This window comes from Rhinopithecus roxellana, chromosome 3 (genome assembly GCF_007565055.1).
Source record: "Rhinopithecus roxellana isolate Shanxi Qingling chromosome 3, ASM756505v1, whole genome shotgun sequence".
Classification (NCBI taxonomy): Eukaryota; Metazoa; Chordata; class Mammalia; order Primates; family Cercopithecidae; genus Rhinopithecus; species Rhinopithecus roxellana.
Genome location: NC_044551.1, coordinates 63112392 through 63138939, shown reverse-complemented (window position 1 = coordinate 63138939; position 26548 = coordinate 63112392). Strand labels below are relative to the sequence as shown.

General features: G+C 39.6%; 1 protein-coding gene across 8 annotated transcripts in view; it reads right to left on the bottom strand.

The window, feature by feature from the left end:
- The window catches only part of BDP1 (B double prime 1, subunit of RNA polymerase III transcription initiation factor IIIB), a 118024-nt gene that overhangs the window by 21383 nt on the left and 70093 nt on the right, over positions 1-26548 (bottom strand). For 6 of the 8 annotated variants that reach the window (XR_004056349.1, XR_004056350.1, XM_010380258.2 and 3 more), the window contains 10 exons: positions 23891-24092; positions 23429-23622; positions 22023-22407; positions 15248-15370; positions 7559-7595; positions 6984-7076; positions 4631-4859; positions 4046-4206; positions 1896-2046; positions 1498-1678 (listed from right to left, as the gene is read on the bottom strand). Coding sequence is in view for 6 of the 8 variants with exons in the window: in XM_010380258.2 (XP_010378560.2) it covers positions 1498-1678; positions 1896-2046; positions 4046-4206; positions 4631-4859; positions 6984-7076; positions 7559-7595; positions 15248-15370; positions 22023-22407; positions 23429-23622; positions 23891-24092 (1756 nt within the window). In the remaining 2 variants the exon portion in view is untranslated. The remainder of the gene's footprint in view (positions 1-1497; positions 1679-1895; positions 2047-4045; positions 4207-4630; positions 4860-6983; positions 7077-7558; positions 7596-15247; positions 15371-22022; positions 22408-23428; positions 23623-23890; positions 24093-26548) is intronic. The other 2 variants (XM_030927307.1, XM_010380252.2) reach the window with 2 other exon arrangements.

Genomic DNA, 26548 nt, shown 5'->3' with positions numbered 1-26548 from the left:
TCCCAAAGTACTGGGATTACAGGCATGAGCTACCCCACCCAGCCAAGTATTTATCTATACAGATGAAGAGCAAGGCAGAGTTAAAAAAACAAATGAGGCAAAGTATTAACAATTAATGAATCAAAGTGAAGTGTATGGGATAATTCTTTGTAAGATTTTTGTAACTTTTCTCTAAGCTTAAAATTATTTCAACATAAAAAGCAAAAATTAAAAAGTCAGGGTGGGGTGAGGAATCTCGTAACTTCAAATGTAACCAAACTCCTTATCAAGTCATAAAAATCCTTTTATGGTCTGTCTGCAGGTTATCTTTCTAAGTTCATTTCTAATCACTTTCTTCATTAATATTCCACTCATACTACTTACATGCTATTTCATACTCATTTGTTCTTGGAGACAGGGTCTCACTCTGTCTCCCAGACTGGAGTGCATGGCGACCACAGCTCACTGCAGCCTCTACCTCCCAGGCTGAAGTGATCCTCCCACTTCAGCCCCCTGAGTAGCTGGGACTACAGGCAAATGCCACCATGCCTGGCTTTTTTTTTTTTTTTTTTTTAATGGCATTATAGGTTTGAGCCACTGCACCTGGTCCACACCTGTTCTTTACACAGACACGTTCCTTTCCCTTTAACTGGATAATGTATACATGTTCTTCAAGTCCAAGGCTTCTCTCAATTGGGGAACTTTTTAATGGAACTGTTCATGTATTGGTTATATGACTGCAGAGTAATAAAAACCTGAAGAACTGTACACTAAAAAGGGTGAAGTTAGCCAGGTACAGTGGCTCATGCCTGTAATCCCAACACTTTTGGAGGCCAAGGCAGGCAGATCACTTGAAGCCAGGAGTTCAAGACCAGCCTGGCCAATATGGCGAACCTCCTCTCTACTAAAAACACAAAACCGGCCGGGCGCGGTGGCTCAAGCCTGTAATCCCAGCACTTTGGGAGGCCGAGACGGGCGGATCACGAGGTCAGGAGATCGAGACCATCCTGGCTAACATGGTGAAACCCCGTCTCTACTAAAAAATACAAAAATCTAGCCGGGCGAGGTGGCGGGCGCCTGTAGTCCCAGCTACTCGGGAGGCTGAGGCAGGAGAATGGCGTAAACCCGGGAGGCAGAGCTTGCAGTGAGCTGAGATCCAGCCACTGCACTCCCGCCCAGGCGACAGAGCAAGACTCCATCTCAAAAAAAAAAAAAAAAAAAAAAAAAAAACCTAGCTAGCCTTGGTGACACATGCCTGTAGTCCCAGCTACTTGGCAGGCTGAGGCAGGAGAATCTGTTAAAACCTGGGAGGCAGAGGCTGCAGTGAGCTGAGATTATACCATTGCACTCCGGCCTGGACAACAGACCAAGACTGTCTCAAAAAAAAAAAGAAATAAAGAAAAATGAACATAAAAGAGGTGAAGTGTATTGTATGTAAATTATACCTTTTTATTTATTTATTTATTTTAATGGAGGGAAACACCTTGTTATCCCTTATTATATTGTACATTCTTTTACCTCTGGCACAGGAAGTGTAAGCACACTGTCTCCTTTAGAGTCTTTTATCTGGGCTTCTTCAACAGAATTTTCACCAAGACCCCTATCCAAACCAAGTGTGCAGGGCCCTGTCTCAGAGGAAGCAACTGGAGCAACTGACAACATGTGAACCTCCTGAGAGCTCTCTTCTTGATTTTCATTTCTGAAAGAGAGTTTAGTATGCGTATCATTTGAAATCAGGCAAATCATGGAATTATTTTTAGAGCTAGGTGTGTAAAAGATCATCTAATTCAATGGTTTTCAAACTTTTAAAACATATTTAATGCAACAGAACTTCTTTTTCAAATTCTTAGAGTCACAACTTAAGGCTATCACTGAAACAATATAAACTGAATCTCAGAATCCCTTCCCTCTTTTACCTTTCACTTAGGTTTACTTCTGGAGAAATACTGGTCCCTTTGATACCATGTACACATGCCAATTTGCTCTGATCCTTATTCTCTGCTGTTGTAACTGGTCCGAGGTTTTTATCTTCCAATTCTGTTGCTTTGGAAGCATTTTTCTCTGTTTCTTAAACAAAAAGCACACTTACGATACAGACCAAAATAATACAGCTAAAATCCCTCTATTAGAAACATATACCCTCTTAAAAGGAAGATCCCTATACTGTGACTCTTCCAAACTTCTCTCATTCCACAAATCAGACTTATACACACGGCAGGAAGTCCTGGCTAACAGATTTTTGAACAGTAAAACAGATGATTAACAAATCCTGTTCTGCAAATATTTCATTCCTGGCTGTCACGATAATTGTATCTTCACTTTATAGTACTAGCATCAATAATTAGAAACTCAACATACAAAAGAGACTTAGAAGTGGGTACACGGAGGTTTGGCTAGTTCCACTTTAGAGGAAGTCTTCGGGAAGGAGCTGCACTGCAAAGAATAGCATCACAAATGGGGAAAAAGAGATTTCTATATAGAACAGGTAATTTGAGCCTGCATGTCGGGAGAGGTTTTAGAAAAGGTGATCTTTCATGGTTCTCCTGTATTTTTCATGTTTAGTGCAATACTGTGAATAACACCATGGGACCCATACAAAGTGCCATTAATGATGCTGGAAGCACTCCCAAGAAGCAGAGGAAAGTCCTAACATTATAAGAAAAAGCTGAATTGCTTGGTACGTATTACAGATTGACACCTGTAGTTGGGGTTGCCCACCATTTCAGACAGATGTTTCATCTTGTAAACAGTTGACATAAACTTTTAGTACTGATAAATACAATGCAGTACTGAAGATGTATTTTCTCTTCCTTATAATTTTCTTCCTTTTATTTTTCTTTAAGACGGGGTCTTGCTCTGTCGCCCAGGCTAGAGTGCAATGGCAATACCACAATTTACAGCAGCCCTGATCTTGCAAGCTCAAACCTGTGAGTAGCTGGGACCACAGGTGTGTGCCACCACATCTGGCTAACTTCTTAAAATTATTTTGTAGAGACAAGGTCTCCCTATATTGCCCAAGCTGGTCTCAAAACTCCTGCGCTCACGTGATCTTCCTGCCTCTGCCTCCCAAAGGGCTAGCATTTCAGGTGTGCACCACCACTGTGTCTAGCCTGATTTTCTTTTTTCTTTTTTTGAGATGGAGTCTCACTCTGCTGCCCAGGCCAGAGTACACTGGCATGATCACAGTTCACTGCAACCTCAACCTCCCCGGGCTCAGGTGATACTCCCACCTCAGCCTCCTGAGTAGCTAGGACTACAGGCATGCACCACCATGCCTGGCTAATTTTTGTACTTTTGTAGAGATGGGGTTCTCCCTTGTTGCCCAGCCCCATCTGGTTTCAAGTGAGCTGCCTGCCCTGGCCTCCCAAAGTGCTGGGATTACAGGTGTGAGCCACTGTGCCCAGCCCCAGCCTGACTTTCTTAATAACATTTTCATTTCTCTATGGCTCAAGGACATCAGTTGAAAAAACAGAAAAAGAAAATTTTTTAAAAAAATTTTCTCCAGCCTATTTTATCATAAGAATACAGTATATAACACATCTAAAATACAAAATATGTGTTAATTAACAATATTATCAATCAGGCTTCTGGTCAACAGTAAGTCATTAGTAGGTAAGTTTTTGGGAGACAAAAGTTATACATGAATATATATGTTTTCAACTCATAAGAGACAGGGTCTCACTATGTTGTCCAGGCTGGCCTCCAACTCCTGGGCTCAAGACTCCCAAAATGCTGGAACTACAGGTGTGAGCCACTGCACCCAGCCTATACACAAATTTCTGACTGATTGGGGAGGTCAGTGCCCCTAATTAAAGGGGCAACTATGAGAGAGAGAGAGAGAATAAAAAGACAAAAAATTGATCACACAAATACAGCAAAATGGTATTAATTACTAAAACCAATTGGTAGATTTATGGATATTTATTTTATAGCTCATCTTACTTTTTAATTTGAAACTATTTTATTGTAACTTAAAGCAATTTAATGACCAAATATTTCTTTGAAATGTTAATGTAATCTATTGTGTCAAAATGATTTTGCAACATATTAAGAGAATAAAATTTACCTCTTTGAGTTTCCATTTCTTCCCCTTTGGTTACACACAAACTGGAAACTTCCCGATAATCATCAAACCTGTTGGTCCCTAAAGTCTTCTCAAGATTTGGCTTAGGCTTGGCAAGTCTACTTCTTATTCTCAAATTACTAGTCACTTTAGAAATTGTATTCCTAAAAACAGAAGATAGAGAAATTTATGAATCACGTTAGATCTTACTCTCTCACATTAATACAGTCTGTCTAGCACTGATAAGAGTGAACGACCTGTTAGGTGCCACATTGTCTACAAGTGTTCATTTCTTAATACTAAAATTACAAAGTAGTAACTTCACTAGAGGTCTTAAGAAGAGAATTCAGTCTGTATTTGTAAAACAGAGACATTTACATAAATCTATTTCATCAAAGCTTCAAAGATATACAACATTTACTACTATAATTTAAATATGCAAACCATTAACCTAAAATCAAAATCAGTCCATCTTTAAAGGGTAAGAAATTAGCATTGCCTACTTTACATTTACAAGCATTACTCAAAGCTATTAACTAATTTGATGGTGGTTTTAGTAATATTTATTAATTGAATACTAAAATAAACCTGGTTGGTGTAGCATTCTCCTTTACTTTCTCCATTAAACTTATTTCTTCTCTGGAACTTTGCTCCTCCAATACAATCTTGTCTTCTTCAAATGATGCAGGAGATGTAGTAATGACAGGTGAAGAAAGCTCCTGACATTCATGAACAATTTTGTGATTTACATTATCTAGGCTAAAAGGAATATGGCTTTTATCCTTTGAATGTACATGAGGAAGTATACATACCCCTACTGAAGAAAAAAAAAAACAAAACAAAATTAAAATGGACCAAATTAGATGCTCAAAATAAATTCTTCAACATTTAGTAACTGTAAAATCCTGTATTATTAAAGTTTGCTTCATTTGTGCAGCAGCAATAGAAAAAGATTTAAAAAATAAAGTTTGCTCTTGTTGGCTGTAAATTTAAATTTAAGATCTCCCTATTTCATGCCAGGGATTTGACCTATTGTGAGCTTAATAATCCTTATGGACTGAAATTTTATGCAATTATTAGTAAAAATGAGTCCTTTTGTTATTTTGAGTAATTATACAATCTCAGATGGATTTCAAGACAGCACTGCCAGCATTTAAGATTTTTAAAACCTTTATGTTCTATATGTACTTTATATGTTTTTGACAGGCTCTACTGCAATACTCTGCCACTAAGAAAGGAGCCCTATACAGAACACAAACCAGAGACTTTCCTGATAAATATACGGTTCCAAGCCTAAAAGTCTAATACGTTTTTATCTATCTATTTTGGAGACAGGGTCTCACTTTGTCACCCAGGCTGGAGTGCAGTGGCACGATCTCAGCTCACTGCAGTCTGGACCTCCTGAGCTCAAGCGATCCTCCCACCTCAGCTTCCCAAGCAGCTAAGACTACAGGCATACACCACCATGCCTGTCTAATTTTTTGTATTTTTTATAGAGACGGAGTTCCACCATGTTGCCCAGGCTGGTCTTGAACTCCTGAAGTCAAGCATTCACCAGCCTTGGCCTCCCAAAGTGCTGGGATTATAGGCTTGAGCTGCTGCATCTGGCCCAAAAGTCTAATACTTAAAATGAATGGAGGCTAGCGCAGTGGCTCATGCCTGTAATCCCAGCACTTTGGGAGGCCAAGGCAGATGGATCACCTGAGGTCAGGAGTTCAAGACTAGCCTGGCCAAGACGGTGAAACCCCAACTCCACTAAAAACACAAAAATTAGCTGGGCGTGGTGGCAGGTGCCTGTAATCCCAACTACTCGAGAGGCTGAGGCAGGAGAATTGCTTGAACCTGGGGTGCAGAGGTTGCAGTGAGCCGAGATTGCACCATTGCACTCCAGCCTGGGTCACAAGAGTGAAACTCTGCTTCAAATAAATAAATAAATAAAGATGAATGGTAGGCTACTCAAAATCAAACTCCGTCTCAAATAAATAAATAAGTAAATAAAATGAACGGTAGACTACTCATAACCAGGCAAAATAATTACCAGGAATAGTATAATTACTCATTTCATGCACTTAAAAGATAGTTAGATAGTAAAGATTTATCGCCTGTCTGTGATTTCCATCTAATAAATTAAAAATCTTGGTTGATAAATCTTTTGGCTCTGTCCAAACTGAGAACAGTTTAAACTAAATTATTTCAATGAGTGCTATTGTCTCTTTGTACCGTATTTGTCATCTAATTGTGAATACCATCCCAAGCAGCAACTCCTTGGCTAAAGACACATGTATAAAGTGATCAGTGATCAGTGAGCTCAGTTAACCAATGACATTCATGATGGTAATGGTAGTATTCACTAGAGCAACTATTCCATGAATACGAATTATTCTTTTATTTATTTATTTTTATTTTATTTTATTTTATTTTTTTTGAGACACAGTCTCGCTCTGTTGCCCAGGCTGGAGTGCAGTGGTGCAATCTCGGCTCACTGCAAGCTCCAGTTCCCAGGTTCACGCCATTCTCCTGCCTCAGGCTCCCAAGTAGCTGGGACTACAGGCATCCGCCACCATGACCGGCTAATTTTTTGTATTTTTAGTAGAGATGGGGTTTCACCATGTTAGCCAGGATGGTCTCGATTTCCTGACCTCCTGATCCGCCTGCCTCGGCCTCCCAAAGTGCGGAATTACAGGTGTGAGCCACCATGCCCGGCCTGAATACAAATTATTCTTAAAAAACCAAGTGTACGATCTTGAGTTAGCTGTCACTACACCTAAACGGTAGTAAAATAGTGGATGGATCAATACATACATATCACACTTTATGGAAGAACAACAAAATGGAGACAAATTCAAATGTAAAAGAGTTATTACTCAAATGTGGGTATAACTTCTTAAAAGTTAGGTTTTAAAAGTCTTTATTTTTGGTAGGACTTAGCTTTCATTCTTACCATCACCCTGTTCAGTACTGATCTCTGACTGCAATACTAGATCTCCCATTGTAAGTAAAGTTATTGCAGCTTCAGTGCTTCCATCATTGGTACCTTGTGAGGAAATATATCAACATTAAAACAAGAGAATGAATCCGGAAATCTGTTCACTTAAAAAATATTTTTAATTGAGGTGTTTATCTCCTAGTAGCAGATTCCAATATCCTCTGAACCATTAATCCTTTACTAGTGTAGTCTTTCGTTCAGGTTATATGTTACAAATAAATAAATCATCACTGTTGGTTTTGACTCACTGACCATGCCTCCCTCCCATTAAATAGTATCTTCAAGGAGAATGCTCTCCCATTCATACAGATCCAGAGGAAATGCTCAAATATTTCTTAAACATTTAACTTTTAATTCACCTTCTAAAATAACATTCCAAGAATCCACATTTCTCACAGAGATAACACATTCAATAGCTGAATCTTTTTGTTAAACTCTCCAGCAAAATGATTCATTTATTATCCCCACTATTAAATCATTGTACTAGTGTTAATCAAGGTAGTCTTAGCAGTTTCCTTGATAACAGTTACCTGGTTCATCTTGGATATGTTCACCTGTGGTCATTTCCTAAAAACGAAAAAAATAAGTAATATCTTAAATATTTCTCTAAACATGTTCTGTTTCTCAACATGCACTACATTTTTAGAGGTCTTTCCATACTTTGAGTTACAACAGCGTAAACTGGTTTGTCTTAATTTATAATTATTCACAAAATTTCACCAGCAAGAACAGAAATAATTTAAAGGCAAAATTCTTGTGTCTCTTGCTCCTGATTTTATCTTTATATTGTATTACGTGCAAATTTTAACTCTTATCATATTGTTATGTACGTCTACCATTCTTACTTTACTTCTTCATTTTCATAATCCTTCAACTCTAGTCACATCTGCTGCCAATTTTTACCAATGGAAACCAAAGCCTAAAAGGTATTGCAAAATTTTTATAATCCTACGTAGCTTAAAACTTAAACGCATTTTAATAAATTAAGAAGTTACAGAACCAATGTCCAGAGCGACAGCTTGAGAAGCTTCACTGACCCACTCCTCAGTGAAACCGATTTTAAAAACAAAACATTTAACAGCCTCTGAAAATGATCCTAGCGACAAAAACCAAATGAAGAAATATCTGTTCAAGAAAATCTGAAAATTTGCTAACAAAGGTGAGAGTCTATGTGAACCAAAACTGCTCTCTCTCTCCTTCCTCCCAGCTCAGCATGGCAGACACTCCACCTCAAACTGCTGCACCCAAAAATACAAGGCCCCCGGTCCCCAAGGTCCCACCTGGAGAGCATTTTTCCCTAGGGGAGTAGGACTTCAGCTCCTGACATCACAAGAAAAGTACAGACCAATATTTATTGTGAACATGGACACAAAAATCACCAATAAAATACTAGCAAGCCAAATCCAACAATGTATAAAAATTAGACATTATGACCCTAGAATATTTCCTGGAGAAGCAAGGTTGGTTTAACATCCAAAAATCAATACAATAAAAAATAAAATTCATATGATCATCTCCGTAAATGCAGAAAAAGCATGACAAATTCCAATACCCTTTAATGAAAGAAACATTCAACAAACTAGGAATGGAAAGTAACTTCTTTAGCCTGGTAAAGGACATTTATGAAAAACCCATGGTAACATTACACTTAATGATAAGACAGGATAGGAGAAGTGGTAGCAGCCAGGCAGCCCAGCTTTGAGAAGGCTCTCAGCATGGTGCGACTCACAGGCACCAACATGCACACTCCCGGCCGCAAGATGCCCAAGAGAAAGATCAGCTCAGCAGAAGAGCAGCGAAGGAAAGAGCCCAACATGAGATTGGTATGACTGTCAGCTAAACCCACTCCTGCATAAGTGGAAACAAAGCCAAAAAAGGCAGCAGGAAAGGATAAATTTCCAAACAAAAAAGTGCAAACAAGAGAAAAAAGGGGAACAAAGGGAAAACAGAACGAAGTGGCTAACCAAGAAATCACATTTACCTACAGAAAACAGAGAAACAAAAACCAAGGAAAGTCCAGCCTCTGATGAAGCCGGAGAGAAAAAGCCAAGTCTGATTAATATCATATACCATGTCTTACCAATAGTCCCTGTCTCCCTTCTTGTACATTCCAGAGGAATATTTTTATCAACTATTTCATAAATGCAAGTTTTTTAGTAACTCTAGAAACATTTTTAAGAAGAAGGGAATCCCACCACATCCCATTTTTTAAGTGTAAATGCTTTTAAGGGTAAAAATCATTTGCCAGTTGTTTATTTTTTGGTACAACCAGAAAACAGTGTGGGATATTGAATTATGGGAGGCTTTGACTGTCTTAGGTATCAGCTTACCCTTCCACCATATTAACTGGCGATATGGAGTCACAGTCCTGCATCTGATGTCTTGAAATTTTTTAGTTACTTTTATTCCCATGGTTTGGTTCTGGTTCTTCAGTTTGCTTGTTTGTTTGTTTTTGAGACAGAGTCTTGCTCTGTTGCCTAGGCTAGAGTGCAATGGTGCAATCTCCACTCACTGAAACCTTCACCTCCTGGGTTCAAGTGATTCTCCTGCCTCAGCCTCCCAAGTAGCTGGGATTACAGGCGTGCGCCACCATGCCTGGCTGATGTTTTGTATTTTTAGTAGAGATGGGGTTTCACCATGTTGGCCAGGCTGGTCTCAAACTCCTGACTTCGTGATCTGCCCACCTCGGCCTCCCAAAGTGCTGCGATTACAGGCGTGAGTCAATGCACCCGGCCTGCTTCTGTTTTGTTTGAGACAGAGTCTTGCTCTGATGCCCAGACTGGGGTGCAGTAGTGGCGACAACAGCTCACTGCAACCTCACCCTCCTGGGCCCAGGCGACCCTCCTGCCTCAGCCTCCAGAGTAGCCAGGACCAGAGGCGCATGCCACCACGCCTGGCCAACTTTTAAAAAACGTATTTGTAGAGACGGGATCTCCCTCTGTTGCCCAGACTGACCTTGAACTACCATGCGATCCTCCCACCTTCCAAATTACTGGGATTACAGGCATGAGCCATCGCGCTTGGACCCATGTTGTATTTTAGTAGAACTGCTTCCTAAAGAAAACCATTCCTTGATCATGGCTGTAATCCCAGTAATTTGGAATCCCTGTCAGAATTGTGTGCACTCTATAAATCTTTGGTTGTGGTAGTCCTGTTTTCCTAATAACTTTGTTAATGTGCTGTGAAAGACTGAAATTTTAAGTATGTAGTCTATATGCTATTTAATTGCAAATTGTGGAAGTATGTAACAGTTTATCAACATGTAAGGATACTAGCACTTGAGAGCCTTTTAATGAAAACTTGCCTCCAAATTTTAAGCTGGAAAGTCACTGGAGTAACTTTTAAAAATAATTACAATACATGGCTTTTTAGATTTTCAGTATAAATGTGAAGAATTGTGTACTGATCCTTAACACAACCAACAAAATCTCAATTATGAAAAAATAAATGATGAAAGACAGGATACTTCCCCCTAAGATCAGGAATAAGACCAAAATGCCCACTCTCGCTTCTATTAAATATTGAACTATATAGGTTCCAGCCAGGGCAATTAGGCAAGAAAAAGAAATAAAAGGCATTCAGGTAAGAAAGTATCAAAGGTTGAATTGTGTCCCCTAGAAAGATACGTCAAAGTCTTAATCCCAAATATTGTGAACATGACATTATTTAAAAATAGGGTATTTGTAGATATAATCAAATTTAGATGAGGTCATATTGGATCAGAGTTGGTCCTAATCCAATATGACTGGGGTCCTTTCCTTATAAGACGAGAGGATACACATACAGAAAGGGAAAATGCCATGTGGTAATGGAGGCAGAGGGTGGAAGCATGCTGCTGCATGCTGGGAAATGATAAGGAAAGCTGGCTACCACCAGAAGGCAGGAGAAAGGCATGTGATTGTTCTTCCTCAGAGCCTCCAGAAGGAACCAACATTGGTGACACCTTGATTTTAGACTTCTAGACTCTAAAGCTGTGAGAGAATAAATTTGTTTTGTTTTGTTTTGTTTTTCTCATCTCCGTAAGTGCCTGGAGAATTTTTCGTGGGTAAAAGCTACCAACTTTGTAGTTCAAAGAGTACCCGACTTAAACTTTTTTATTTTAGGCCGGGCACGGTGGCTCACACCTGTAATCTCAGCATTTTGGGAGGCCAAAGTGGGAAGATCACCTGAGGTCAGAAGTTCGAGACCAGCCTGACCAACATGGTGAAACCTCATCTCTACTACAAATACAAAAATTAGCTGGGTGTGGTGGCAGGCGCTTGTAATCCCAGCTACTCTGGAGGCTGAGGCAGGAGAATCACTTGAAACCTGGGAGGCGGAGGGTGTAGTGAGTCTCCGAGATGGCACCACTGCACTCCAGCCTGGGCAACAGAGTGAGACTCTGTCTTTAAAAAAAAAAAAATATATATATATATATATATATATATAGTAATTTTATGATAGATTTATCAGGATGTAATCTCCTCATAAGTTGAGGAGCATCTGTACTTTGTTACAGTGATCCTAGGAAACTAATACAGAAAGAAGTAAAACTATCTTTATTTGCAGATGACATGATTTGACATATAGAAAATCCTAAGAAATCTACCAAAGAAGTTGCAGGATATAAAGCTAATATACAAAAATCATTTTTATTTCTACACACTTGCAACGAACAATCCAAAAACGAAATTAAGAAAACAATCCCAGGCTGGGCACAGCGGTTTATGCCTGTAATCCCAGCACTTTGAGAGGCCGGGGTGGGTGGATCACCTGAGATCAGGAGTTTGAGACCAGCCTGACCAACATGGAGAAACCCCATTTCTACTAAAAATACAAAATTAGCAGGGTGTGGTGACATATGCCTGTAATCCCAGCTACTCGGGAGGCTGTGGCAGGAGAATCGCTTGAACCAGGGAGGCAGAGGTTGTGGAGAGCCAAGATGGCACCACTGCACTCCAGCCTGGGCAACAAGAGGGAAACTCCGTCTCCAAAAACACCCAAAGAAAACAATCCCATTCACAATAGTGACAAAAATAACATACTTGGAAATAAATTTAACAAACAAATGCAAACTTTATATGCTAAAAACTACAAAACATTGTTAAAAGTAAAAGATCTAAATCAGCCAAGTGTGGTGGCTCACACGTGAGTACTTTGGAAGGCCAAAGCAAGCAAATCACTTGAGGCCAGGGAACTAGTCTGGCTAATATAGTGAAACCCCATTTCTAATAAAAAAATAGTTGGGTGTAGTGGCACATGCCTGTAATCTCAGCTCCTCAGGAGACTGAGGCAAGAATTGCTTGAACCCAGGAGGTGGAGGTTACAGTGAGCCGAGATTGCACCACTGCATTCCAGCCTGGGTGACAGAGCAAGACTCTGTCTTAAAATTAAAAATTAAAAAAAAAAAAAAAAGTAAAGAAGATTTAAATAAATGGGAAAGATCTCATATTCCTGGACCAAGAATCTCAACACTGTTAAGATTGCATTACCCCTTAAACTGATCTCCAGATGCAATGCAATCCCACTAAGATTCCTAGCTGACCGCTTTGCAGAAACTGACAAGTTGATTTTAAAATTCATATGGAGCAAAATTCATATGGGGCCAAGGATAGTGGCTCATGTCTGAAATTTCAGCACTTAGGGAAGCTGAGATGAGAGAATCACTTGAGGCCAGGAGTTTGAAACCTGCCTGGGCAACACTGTGGGGCCCTGTCTGTACCAAAAAAAATGTAACATAATAAAAACAAAATACATATGAAATTGAAAGGGACCCACAATAGCCAAAACCATTCCAAAAAACAATAAAGTAAAACTCACACTTCCCAATTCAAAAACTTACTACAAAGCGGCCAGGCACAGTGGCTCACGCCTGTAATCCCAGCACTTTGGGAGGCCGAGGCAGGCGGATCACAAGGTCAGGAGATCGAGACCATCCTGGCTAACACAGTGAAACCCTGTCTCTACTAAAAAAAGAAAAATATTAGCTGGGCATGGTGGCGGGCGCCTGTATCCCCAGCTACTTGGGATGCTGAGGCAGGAGAATGGCGTGAACCCAGGAGGCGGAGCTTGCAGTGAGCTGAGATCGCGCCACCTGGAGTGCATCCAGCCTGGGCGACAGACCAGACTCCGTCTCAACACCAAAAAAACAAACAAACAAAAAAAACTTACTACAAAGTAACAGTGATCAATATAGCATCACTAGCATAAGAATAGACATATAGATCTATGCAACAGAATTCAGAATTCAGAAATAAACCCATACAGCTATGGTCAGCTGATTTTTGATAAAAGTGTCAAGACTACTCAATGGGGAAAGAGCAGTCTTTTCGAACAAATGGTGATACGACAAATGGATAGCCACATGCAAAAGAAATAAGTTGGATAATGAGGTTATCCATGTACAAAAATTAACTCAACATGGATCAAAGACTTAAATGTAAAAGCAAAAATCTCTTTTAGAAGAAAAATGGGTAAATCTTTATGACCTTCGGTTTGACAAAGGACTCAGATCTGACAACAGAAGCATGAACAACAAAAGAAAAAATAGATTAATTGAACATCAAAATTTAAAACTTTTTGCTTTAAAGGAAATCATCAAGAAAGTGAAAAGGCAACCCACAGTAAGGGAGGAAATATTTGCAAATCATATACCTGATAAGGGACTTTTATCTAGAATATATAAAGACTCCTTACAACTCAATAATAAAGAGACAAATAGCACAATAAAAGAAAAACGGACAAAATATTTGAACACACATTTCTCAAAGATGATACACAAATGGCCAATAGGAACATAAAATGTGTCTGACATCATTAGTCACCAAGGAAATACAAATCAAAACCACAATGAGACACCACTTCACACTCACTAGGACAGCTAGATCCAAAAAGTCAAGCCAGGCACAGTGGCTCATGCCTGTAATCACAACACTTTGGAAGGCAGAGGGAAAAGTATCACTTGAGGACAGGAGTATGAGACCAGCCTGAGCAACACAGCAAGACCCCACCTCTACCAAAAAAAAAAAAAAAAATTAGATGGGCATAGTGGCACACACCTATAGTCACAGCTACTTAGAATGCTGAGTGGAAAGGATCATTTACACTTAGAAGGTCAAGGCTGTAGTGTGCTACAATTGTGTTACTGCACTCTAGTTTGAGTGACAATGCAAGGCCATCTAAAAAAACAAACAAACAAACAAACAAACAAAAACCAAAAAGTGAAATAACAAGAGCTGGCAAGGACATGGAAGAACAGAAACCCTCATAAACTGCTGGTGGGAATGTAAAATGGTATAGCTACTTTGGAAAACAGTGTGGCAGTTCCTCAAATGATGAAACATTGAGTTACCATATGACCCAGCAATTACATTTATAGAAATGTACCCAAGAGAAATAAAAACATATATCTACACAAACACTTGTACGTGACTGTTTACAGCAGCATTATGTATAACAGACAAAAAATAAAAATAATCCAAATGTTCATGAATGGATGAATGGATAAACAAAATGTACCATATCCATATGGAATATTATTAGGCTACAAAAAGTAAGGAAGTATCACTACATGCTGCAACGTAGATGAACAGTAAAAATGTTACATTAAGTGAAAGAAGTCAGACACAAATGACCAGATTTTATAATTTCATGTCTAGGAAATGTCTAGAACAGGCAAATCTATAAAGACAAAAGACAAATTATTGGTTCCCTAGGCTGGGGAGGGTTGGGAGGAAATGAGTAGTGATCGCTAATAAGGTTTCTTTTTGAGGTGATGAAAATGTCCTAAAATTGACTGTGATAATGTTTGCACAATACTAGAAATCACTTACTTGTGCACTTTAAATAATGGGTAAATCATATGATGTGTGAATTATATGTCAATAAAGCTGTTTTTAAAAAGTTACAATTTCAAGCCTCCACTTGCAAAGGCAAATAAATATCAATAATGGAAGAGTGCCAAATAAAATGCAACAAAATATATTTTAACTTGTTTATACTTAGTATAAATTTAATGCAACTGAATGTTAATATAAAAGTCTATGAGGATATTAAGAGCTCTGCCCAAAAACAAACAAAATCAATGCTTTCACTAGTTTTTACTATTCAGACTAACAGCCCCTTACAAAGAGAAATTAGCTAAGAAGTGTTTGTACACCTAAAGCTATCAAAATGAATTGCCAGTCTTTTCAAAGTAAACAAAGAATAAAAGGCCAAAACATATTAAAATGGATGCTTACAAATGATGATGCATTCAAATTTTCTTCTTGTTTCATTTCTTCAATAGTCACATCTGTGTTAGGGAGCTCATGTTCAACAACTGCTATGCATCCTACATCTGGGACATTCACAGTTATTTCAAGCTGTCAAAATAAATTTTATCATTTCATTTTGGCATATTAAAAACAGCAAAACAAAACCTCATCTTCCACATCAATAAGTAAAATGAAACGCTGAAATAAAGAAATAATCCACATTCATACATAACTTAAAAAATGAAATGGAGTGGCCAGGCACAGTGGCTCACGCCTGTAATCCCAGTACTTTGGGAGGCCGAGGCAGGCGGATCACAAGGTCAGGAGATTGAGACCATCCTGGCTAACACGGTGAAACCCCGTCTCTACTAAAAATACAAAAAATTAGCCGGGTATGGAGGTGGGCGCCTGTAGTTCCAGCTACTAGGGAGGCTGAGGCAGGAAAATGGCATGAACCCAGGAGGCAGAGCTTGCAGTGAGCCAAGATCACGCCACTGCCCTCTAGCCTGGGAGACAGAGCAAGACTCTGACTCACAAAAAAAAAAAAAAAAAAAAATGAAATGGAGTAATTATTTTATTGACTGAGAGCAACTTTGCAAAAGTAAAACATTTAAATTTTTTGAAGGGGCTGTGACTATTACAATCAGTAAGCAAACTTTCTAAGACTCATCTTCTTAGTGCCTGGCATTTCATTTTCCATTTTCTTTACTTTCTCTTTACTTTCCCCTAATTTCTCTGTTCAGTCTGTTAACATTTAGAGAGTGTTCAGTCTGTTAACATTTATAGAGGGCTAGGGGTACAGGGATATAAAGTCAAATGAGACAAGTTTGGTCCCTATCCTCAGTGAACTCACAATCCAACAGAAAAGGAGACATGTAATCAACTAATTATATACTGACATAAATGCCATCTATAATGAGTTGAAAGCCTTTAAAAATATTTATCCAACCGGGCGCAGTGGCTCATGCCTGTAATCCCAGCACTTTCGGAGGCCAAGCCAGGTGGATCACCTGAGGTCAGGAGTTCAAGACCAGGCTGGCCAACACAGTGAAGCCCCATCTCCAATAAAAATACAAAAATTAGCCAGGCATGGTGGTACCTGCCTGTAGTCCTAGCTACTGGGGAGGCTGAGGCAGGATAATCACTTGAACCCGGGAGGTGGAGGCTGCAGTGAGCCGAGATTGTGCTGCTGCACCCCAGCCTGGGCAACAAAGTAACACTTAGTTCTCAAAAATAAATAAATATATAAATAAAATATTTATCATACCACTGCCCCCACCCCAACTCCCTTCTTCCAAAACCCCAAAGCCTGCATGATTCTTGATACCCAGGGCAACAGCCATGTAAAATAAGAAGTTCACTCACATTTACTCTCCATTTCTGAGTCCTATTACTTAAAGAGCCCTGTAATCTGAGCACTAAAGAAGTATTTACCTACTAGAATATATACAATACAGTCTGGTTCTTATTATCTTTTTTGTTTTTCTTTTGTTATTCTGAGGCAGGGTCTCACTCATGTCACACCAGCTGCGGTGGTGCCATGACAGCCACTACGCCCAGGCCTATTCTCTTATTAACAGAAAAAAAGAGTATAAAATATTGTATGGCTGAGTAGAAACTGTGAGTAAAGAGTTAAGTCTGAGAATCTGCCTTCATGACATATGTTATTTTTTTTTTTGAGACTAGGTCTCACTCTATCGCCCAAGCTGGGATGCAGCGGCACTATCAGGGCTCACTACAGCCTCAACCTCTCAGGCTCAAGCGATCCTCCTGCCTCAGCCCCCCAAGTAGCTGGGACTATAGGCATGTGCCACTATGCCTAGCTAATTTTTGTATTTTTGTAATTTTGTAAAGATGAGGTTTCACCGTGTTGCCTAGGCTGGTCTCAAACTCCTGCACTCAAGTGATCTGCCCACCTTGGCTTCCCAAAGTGCTGGGACTGTGGGCATGAGCCCCTGTGCCCCGACTTATCTGTTATAATTACATTTGTATGTACCACATCTGCTTCCTCAGATACAAAATTTAGAGAAAAAATCTTTGACAATATCTGATAGGACTGGAATGAACTAAAAAATTCAAGTGAGCGCAGGGGTACATGCCTGTAGTTCTAGCTACTCAGAGGTTGAGGTGGGAGGGGCGCTTGAGCCCAGGAGTTTGAGGCCAGCCTGGACAATACCGCAAGATCTTGTCTCTAAAAAAATGAATTTAAAAACAATAGGCCGGGCACGGTAGCTCATGCCTGTAATCCCAGCATTTGGGAGGCTGAGGCGGGCAGATTTCTTGAGCTCAGGAGTTTGAGACCAGCCTAGGCAACATGGTGAAACCCCGTCTCTACTGAAAATACAAAAACAAAAAAATTAGCCGGGTGTGGTGGTATGCACCTGTAGTCCCAGCTACTCATGTGGCAAGGTGGGACAATTGCTTGAGCCTGGGAGGTGGAGGTTGTAGCAAGCTGAAATCATGCCACCGCATTTCAGCCTGGGCAATGGAATGAGATCCTGTCTCAAAAAAAATAAAAATAAAAATAAAGAAAAGAAAAGAAAAATAAATAAATACAACAAAAAATGTTAAAGTTCAGGTGATCTGAGAAGAAAAAATTCTTCTTAAAGAGTTGGAACTGGATGGGAAAAGGGAATATTCTATAAAGTAAAAGTTGGTTTTTTAAGCATCATACAGTTTCGTTACTTTAAAAAAGACTTGTAATTCACGTAACAAACAATTCACCCACTTAAGGTGAATAATTCAACGTATTTTGGGATATTCATAGATATGTGCAATCATTATCACATTCAAATGTGGAACATTTTCATCACTTCAAAAATAAACCTTATACCCATTAGCTATCTCTCCCTTAACCTATCTCTCTTCCCCATCTCCCAATCCCTAAGCGACTACTAATCTACTTTCTGTCTCTGTGGATTTCCTTATTTTGGACATTTCATATGAATGGAATCACATAGTATGTGATACTTTGTAACTAGTTTCTTTCCCTTGGCAGAAGGTTCCCAAAATTCATCCATGTTGTGACACATATCAACACTTTATATCCCTTTAGGGCTGAAAAAACCGTTCCATTGTGTTTCAATGCTTTTGTTTCCTCCTGTTGTCCAGGCTACAATGCAGTGGCATGATTGTAGCTCACTGCAACCTCAAACTCCTGGGTTCCAGCAATCCTCCCCACTCAGCATTCTGAATAGCTGGGATTATAAATATGCACCAACACACCTCGCTAATTTATTGATTGAATGCAGATACAGGGTCTTGCTATGTTGTATAGGCTGGTCTTGAACTTCTGGCCTCAACTGATCCTCCCATCTCAGCCTCCCAAATCACTGGGATTACAGATGTGAGCCACCAACGCCTGGCCTTTCAACGTTTTTTTTTTTTTTTAAAGACAGAGTTTCACTCTTTCGCCCAGGTTGGAGTGCAGCGGTCCTATCTTGGCTCACCACAACCTTTGCCTTCTGGTTTCAAGCGATTCTCCTGCCTCAGCCTCCTGAGTAGCTGGGATTACGGGCGCCCACCACCACGCCCGGCTAATTTTTGTATTTTTAGTAGAGATAGGGTTTCACCATGTTGGCCAGGCTGGTCTCGAACTCCTGGCCTCGTGATCCACCCGCCTCAACCTCCCAAAGTGCTAGGATTACAGGCGTAAGCCACCGTGCCCAGCCTCAATGCTTTTTAAAGAAAATTTTTTCTAACATATATATTTCCTTGTTTAGTGGCTGGCCACAAGGAATAGAATTTAAGGAAAGCCTTGTTCAATTATTATGACTACTGCTATTTAAAAAGACAGCCTGTATTAATTCAGGGATACAGTCTGGAATCCAATTTTCAGAAGTTAATTACTGATCATAGTTTCACTAGCAATTTGGCTTCACTTAAAGAAAGAAAAATGCAAAATAGATAGCTAAATGAACTCTCATGCAGCATTAACCAGATGTCTTTCCACAAAATTACCCTTCCTTCTGCATTTTCTTGTTTCACATAATGCTTACATTCACTATCTTTACTTTGAATTGTAAGAAACAACCTCATTTTGCATCATTTAAATTAGCTTCAAGCCATTTTATTAGTTCATTTACTCTAAAACATTTACCAGTTTATTATTAACACTGAATAAAAGTAGGTTTTGACTTCCCTTCATATATGACTTTACAAATTCAGATAATCTGTTAATTCTTAATGGAATTACATTAACATTTAAAGTTTACTTTAATTATCTTAAACATTACTTGAATTGTTTAATGTTTCTTATTGCTTCTTTTATTGTTGCCACTATCTTAGTTAACTCTGATTCATTTCAAATGACTCAGAAACTATCATGAATGCTTACCCAAAACTGACTCAGATAAGCTCCTCAGTAAGCCAAAGAAGTGACTGAAAATTGAGGCAGAACAGAAAACTCTGAAGTTACAAAGTTGGAATGGCAGACTAAGAGGCAAAAGTGTAAGGAAGCTAAATACGTTCAATATGTTCCTCTAGTTCACAACCCTTAGGATGGTTACTATCAAAAGGTACAACATAGCTACTACCGGTACGCTGTTGATAGGGAGGTAAAAAGATATAACCCTATGAAAAACAGTACAAAGGTTGCTTGAAAAGTCAAGTATAGAATTAACATACGATCCAGGCCGGGTGCAGTGGCTCACACCTGTAATCCCAGCACTTTGGGAGGCCCAGGCAGGTGGATCATTTGAGGTCAGGAGTTTGAGACCAGCCTGGCCAACACGGTGAAACCCCACCTGTACTAAAAATACAAAAAAATTAGCTGGATGTGGTGGCAGGCGCCTGTAATCCCAGCTACTTGGGAGGCTGAGGCAGGAGAATTGCTGGAACCTGGGAGATGGAGGTTACAGCGAGCCAAGATCGCGCCACCGTACTCTACTCCAGTCTAGGCGACAGAGACTCCATCTCAAAAAAAAAAAAAAGAAGAATTAACATACAATCCAGCAATTCCACTTCTGGGTATATCCCCCAAAAAGTAAAAGCAGAGATTCATAGAGGTATTTATACAACTATGTTCATACCAGCATTATTTCTAACAGCCAAAAGATGGAAGCAACCCAAGTGTCCATTGATAATAAAGGAATAAACAAAATGTGATACATGCACACAATGGAATATTATTCAACCTTGAAAATGAACACTCTGACATAAGCTACAACATATATGAACTATGAAAACACTATGCTAAATGAAATAAAATGGTCACACAAAAAAGTACTGTATGATTCCATTTATACGAGGAGTCAAATTACAGAGCCAAGATGTAAAAAAGTGGTTGCCAAAAGGTTAGGGGGAGGAATGGAGAGTTATTGTTTAATGGGTATAGAATTTCAGTTTTAACAAAATAAAAAGAGTTTGCCAGGGGTGCAAGGCAGACCTGGGAGTGACCAGGCCAGACAGGACAGGGATAGGGCTCGAGGGACAGGTATTGAGTGTTTGTATCTTGTATCTTGGTTTTTTGCCAGGCTAGGGGACAACCACTCATTGCAGGATGTCTTAATCATCTTTAAAAAGAACGCAGTAGCTCATGCCTGTGATCCCAGCACTCTGGGAGGCCGAGCTCAGGAGTTTGAGACCAGACTGGGCAATGTAGCAAAACCCCATCTCTCAATTAATTAATTTTAAAAAAGTTCAGTGGATGGATGGTAGTGATGGTAGCATGACAACATGTACATGTGAAAGTTCCTAATGCCACTGAACCATACACTTAAAAATGAGTAAGATGGCTGGTCACGGTGGCTCATGCCTGTAATCCAGCACTTTGGGAGGCCAAGGCTGGTGGACTGCTTGAGTTCAAGAGTTCAAGACCACCCTGGTCAACATGGTAAAACCCTGTCCCTATCAAAAATACAAACATTAGTCAGGCGTGGTGGTGCACACCTGTTAAGTCTCAGCTACAGGAGGCTGAGGCAGGAGAATCACTTAAACCTGGGAGGTAGAGGTTGCAGTGAGCCGAGATCCCACCACTGCACTCCAGCTTGGGTGACAGAGTGAGATCCTGTCTCAAAAAAAAAAAAAAAAAAAAAACAGAGAGAGAGAGAGATAGTAAATTTTAGGTGACATGTATTTTAGCACTTTTTAAATTTTTATTTTATTTTATTTTTTTTGAGATGGAGTCTCACTCTGTTGCCCAGGCTGGAGTGCAGTGGCGCAATCTTGGCTCACTGCAACCTTCGCCTCCCAGGGTTCATGTAATTCTCCTGTCTCAGCTTCCCCAGTAGCTGGGACTACAGGCACCTGTCACCACGCCTAGCTAATTTTTGTATTTTAGTAGAGACAGGGTTTCACCTTGTTGGTCAGGCTGGTCTCAAACTCCAGACTTCAGGTGATCCATCCAACTCGGCCTCCCAAAGTGCTGGGATTTACAGGTGTGAGCCACCGCGCCTGGCCCAATTTTTTTAAAAAAGAAAACAAGTAAGTCCCCTCTAGCTTCTCTATCAACCAGAAAACACCTGCCAAAATGTTTGAAAAATTAATCAGAAAGTAGACTAAGCAGCTTCTATGTACACGTCTAAGCAGATTTCTCTCATTGTTGTTACACTGACTCCCTTGCTGGGCCTGGGCCATGGGGGCTGAGCAAACACAAAAGGTTATGCAAAGCTCCAAATTATATTTGGTAGAGGTTATTTAGAGAAAGAACTCTTCAAATCCTAATAATCACTAAGAGAAGAAATAATGTCCCCTAAAAGAAACAAGAGGTAAAAACCAAGTAAGATAAAGTACCAAGGATCAAAAAAAAACAAAAACAAACCTCTTCCATTGTTTCCTCTATCTGAGCAGAAACAGGTTCAGGAGATCTGAGACCAACAGGTACAAATACTGGAGCTTTGTTTACTTCTTCAGGAGCAAGATGACAGCTTTCTTCTTCATAGTCAGACTCAAAATCATCAGCATCATCTTCTTCTTCCTGGGAAGCCCGAAGAGTCACCAGCATGGCCTTGGAAGCTCTAGGTTCCTTCTTAGAGGTCTTACCCCGAACTCGTTTTGATCCACGACCTCTGGTGACATTTGGTTTGATCTTTCTGTGACTTCTCCTTTCACTACGATTTCTCTCATACTCAGATGCAGAAGAGATAGTTGTTTTCCCATCCAGAGCAATTTTAGAGTAATTTGATTCTTTTAACGGTTGTGGACAGCTAGACGTTTAATCAAAACAACAAGGTCATATGCATGCAAGGATAATTTCAATGAAAACCAAACTTTTAGAGTGAAATTCCGGTTCCAGTCATTAAAATGAAAATGCCCACCACCCATTCCTTGAAAATCTTATGCTGTGAAAATAAAAAAGGAATTAACTACTAGTTTCTCATTCAGAGTTAATTCTTAGTTATCTACCTACAAATTTTTCATAGTAAGTTTTTAATTCTGGGCCATTCTTTCCTGTAATAAGAAAGTGAAGATAAAATAAACACAAAACTGATAATTATTAGAAGAAAAACGGATAAAAGACACAGAACTGGCTGGGAGCAATAGCTCACCCCTGTAATCCCAGCACTTTGGAAGGACGAGGCAGGTAGATCACTTGAGGTCAGGAGTTCAAGACCAGCCTGGCCAACATGGTGAAACCCGATCTCTACTAAAAATACAAAAATTAGCTGGGCGTGGTGGTGCCCACCTGCAATCCCAGCTACTCAGGAGGCTGAGGCAGGAGAATTACTTGTACCTGGGAGGTGGAGGTTGCAGTGAGCCAAGATCACGCAATTGTACTCCAGCCTGCGCGAGAAGAATGAAATTGTCTCAAAAAAAAAAAAAAAAAACACCAAAAACACACACACACACACACACACACACACACACACACAGTACCAATAAATACAGAATATGAGATCAAAAGGTGGTATTAGTTTATCCCACTGGGTAAACAGGTTAAAAGAAAAAGAAGGCAGCAGAAATCCACTAGAGCAGTGCTGGTTTCTAGAACTTAAGTTTCTTTCCATTTTCTTTGAAAACTATAGAAGTAAGGTATTCTTCATTTTGTTTGTGACTCCATTTGAATGAGCACCTTAATTACTTAGCTTAATTACTACTCTTTGGTCACGTTTCTACCCATGTCTAACAGACTCAATACCCAAAAATTTCGTTCTACCAGTAAGTTAAGGTAAAAGTTAAGTGATTTTTATTTCCTATTGTGAAACCTTTTGTTAAATAAAATATTACCTTGTTAGTTTATTGAGATATTGCTCTTCAACAACTGAAGATAGTGAATTATCTCCTACAGTTTCCTCTCCAACCCTTCTTGATGGTCCAGCTTCTTCTAATTCAGCATCTATTTTTGCCAAAGCAGACTCGTTGGAACCTACACAATCTTTTCTCGCTGAAACCTCCATAGATGTCAAAAGCTCAGCTTTTTCCTTAGATTTGAGAAGAAATTAAATAGTTATTACTACAGAAACAATCTCTATGTTAATTTAGTTTGTTAGTTTGGCCTAAATCTCCAAGTTTACACATATATACAAGCAATTGGTTGCTCATCTTTTATAACACTAGAAAGTCACTTTTCATGAACATGGCTACAGTATGGAAGTCAAAACTATATTTTACTCATGCTCTTCATGATCTTGACAAAATAGACCTCACTGAGAATTTTTTTTTTTTTTTTTTTTTTTTGCCCAAACTTACTTTTAGAAGGAGCTGGGTGTTGGAAGCTCCTTTCTGCAGCAAATGATCTTCTGGCTTGCCTTCCTTGCTCTGATCTGTTGTGCCTTTTTCTAAAACTGGTTCCTCTTTCTTACTGGGTGCTCTTCTCAAATTTGGCTTAGCCTTTTGGAATTTCCTTCTTGTCATCTGTGCTGAACTAGGAACATACAGTTTATTTTCATGTCTAGAATGAAGTATGAATCATGTTGAAGAACAAAAATCAGAATTTCTTGTTGATATAACAGCTGTTACATCAAACAATTTTGGATACAAATCAATTCTATGTTCAAAGGATTATAAATAAATTGGCAACAAAATCAAGCATGTAAAATGAAACCACACATTGCTGATATGAAAGGAAAAACTTACAAAGCTTTTGTAGGTTCCATTTTCTATATAGCCTGAAGAAGTTTTACAATAATATGAATCTTTTTAAACTTTCATTTATTCATTCCATTATGTGATTTCATGCTATTTTAATTTTCAGAGAAATCACAAGATCAGAAAAAAAAATGCAAGTAGCTGAAGATAGATTTCATAATGGCACTTTAAACAAATGCTTTCAATTGGACCCCCAAAGCATGAACAAATATATGACAGTTATAACCAATTTGATCCTTCTAGTTCTAAAGTAGGCTTGAAGAGTAGAGTCTATTCTCCTACCATATGCCTGAAATCTCACTAAAAAGGGTTTACTGACAACCAATGTCATAAGCCTCTCAATATAATCCATTTGTATCTGCCAAATCAGAAAAAGACAATGTTTTAGCATTCAAGAGAGTAGCCACAGCTCCCAAAGTAACCTGAATAGCTATCTAATGGTTTCCTGGAAAATATTTTAGCCACTGGCAAGGATCTGAATTAGGAAGCTTAAAAACTAATATAGGCCAGGTGCAGTGGCTCACGCCTATAATCCCAGCACTTTGGGAGGCCAAGGTGGGCGGATCACCTGAGGTCGGGAGTTTAAGACCAGACTGGCCAGCATGAAGAAACCCCATCTCTACCAAAAAAACAAAATTAGCTGGGCATTGTGGTGCATGCCTGAAGTCCCAGCTACTCAGGAGGCTGAGGCAGGAGAATCATTTGAACCTGGGAGGTGGAGGTTGCAGTGAGGCGGCGGTTGCAGTGAGCTGAAGTTGCACCATTGCACTCCAGCCTGGGCAACAAGAGCGAAACTCTGTCTCAAAAAAACCAAAAAAAAAAACTAATATAAATCTGGATATTTATAAAGAATAACTGGATATATTAAGTACCTATCATGAGTTCTCTGAAAGGTCTGCATTAAAAACTAATCTTTTTTTTTTTTTTTTTTTGAGATGGAGTTTCGCTCTTGTCACCCAGGCTGAAGTGCAATGGTGTGATCTCAGCTCACCGCAACCTCCACCTCCAGGTTCAAGTGATTCTCCTACCTCACCCTCCTGAGTAGCTGGGATTACAGGCATGCGCCACTATGACTGGTCAATTTTTCTATTTTTAGTAGAGATGGGGTTTCACCATGTTGGCCAGACTGGTCTCAAACTCCCAACCTCAGGTGATCCACCTGCCTCAGCCTCCCAAAGTGCTGGGATTACAGGCGTGAGCCACCACGTCTGGCCTAAAAACTAATCTTAAGCAATATTCCTAAATAAAAATTATCTAGGAGTAGTTACCACATTTCCAAATGTACTAACCCTCCTACATTCTTCTGGCAGTAAACAACACGGAAGTTCACAGGAAATTCTAACAAGGTTACAATGCTGGCTAATGTAGACTAATTACATGGGAAAACAAATCATATTTAAGTATAAGCTATTTACAATCAAATGTGATTCTGCAGAGGTATTTAAGAATAAAATATAAATAAGACCAATGTGCTACTGAAGTCAAAAGGGACAACAAAATGCCAAATTGGCTGGGTGTGGTGGCTCAAACCTGTAATCCCAGCACTTTGGGAGGCCAACGCAGGTGGGTCACTTGAGGTCAGGAGTTCAAGACCAGCCTGGCCAACATGGTAAAACACGATCTCTATGGAAAATACAAAAATTAGCTGGGTGTGGTGGTAGGCACCTGTAATTCCAGCTACTCAGGAGGCTGAGGCACGAGTATTGCTTGAACCTGGGAGATGGAGGTTGCAGTGAGCCGAGATAATGCCAGTGAACTCCAGCCTGGCGACAAGAGCATAACTCTGTCTCAAATACACAAAACAAAACAAAAAAACAACCCACAAGATGCTGAACCTAAGAATAAACTAACTATAAAACTATACAGAGAGAGGCCAGGCACACTGGTTCATGCCTATAATACCAGCCCTTTGGTAAACTGAGGCAGGTGGATTATTTGAGGTCAGGAGTTCAAGACCAGCCTGGCCACATGGTGAGACCCCCTTCTCTACTAAAAATACAAAAATTAGCCAGGCATTGTTGCAGGCACCTACAATCCCAGCTACTCAAGAGGCTGAGGCAGGAGAATCGCTTGAACCCAGAAGACGGAGGTTGTAGTGAGCCGAGATCACGCAATGCACTCCAGCCTGGGCAACAGAGCAAGACTCCATCTCAAAAAAACAAACAAAAACTATACAGAGATAGTTACTTTCAATTACTGTATGGCTAACAGCTGAAATATACTTCACGAACTAGAAAAGGTTAAAAAAAGGGGGCAATG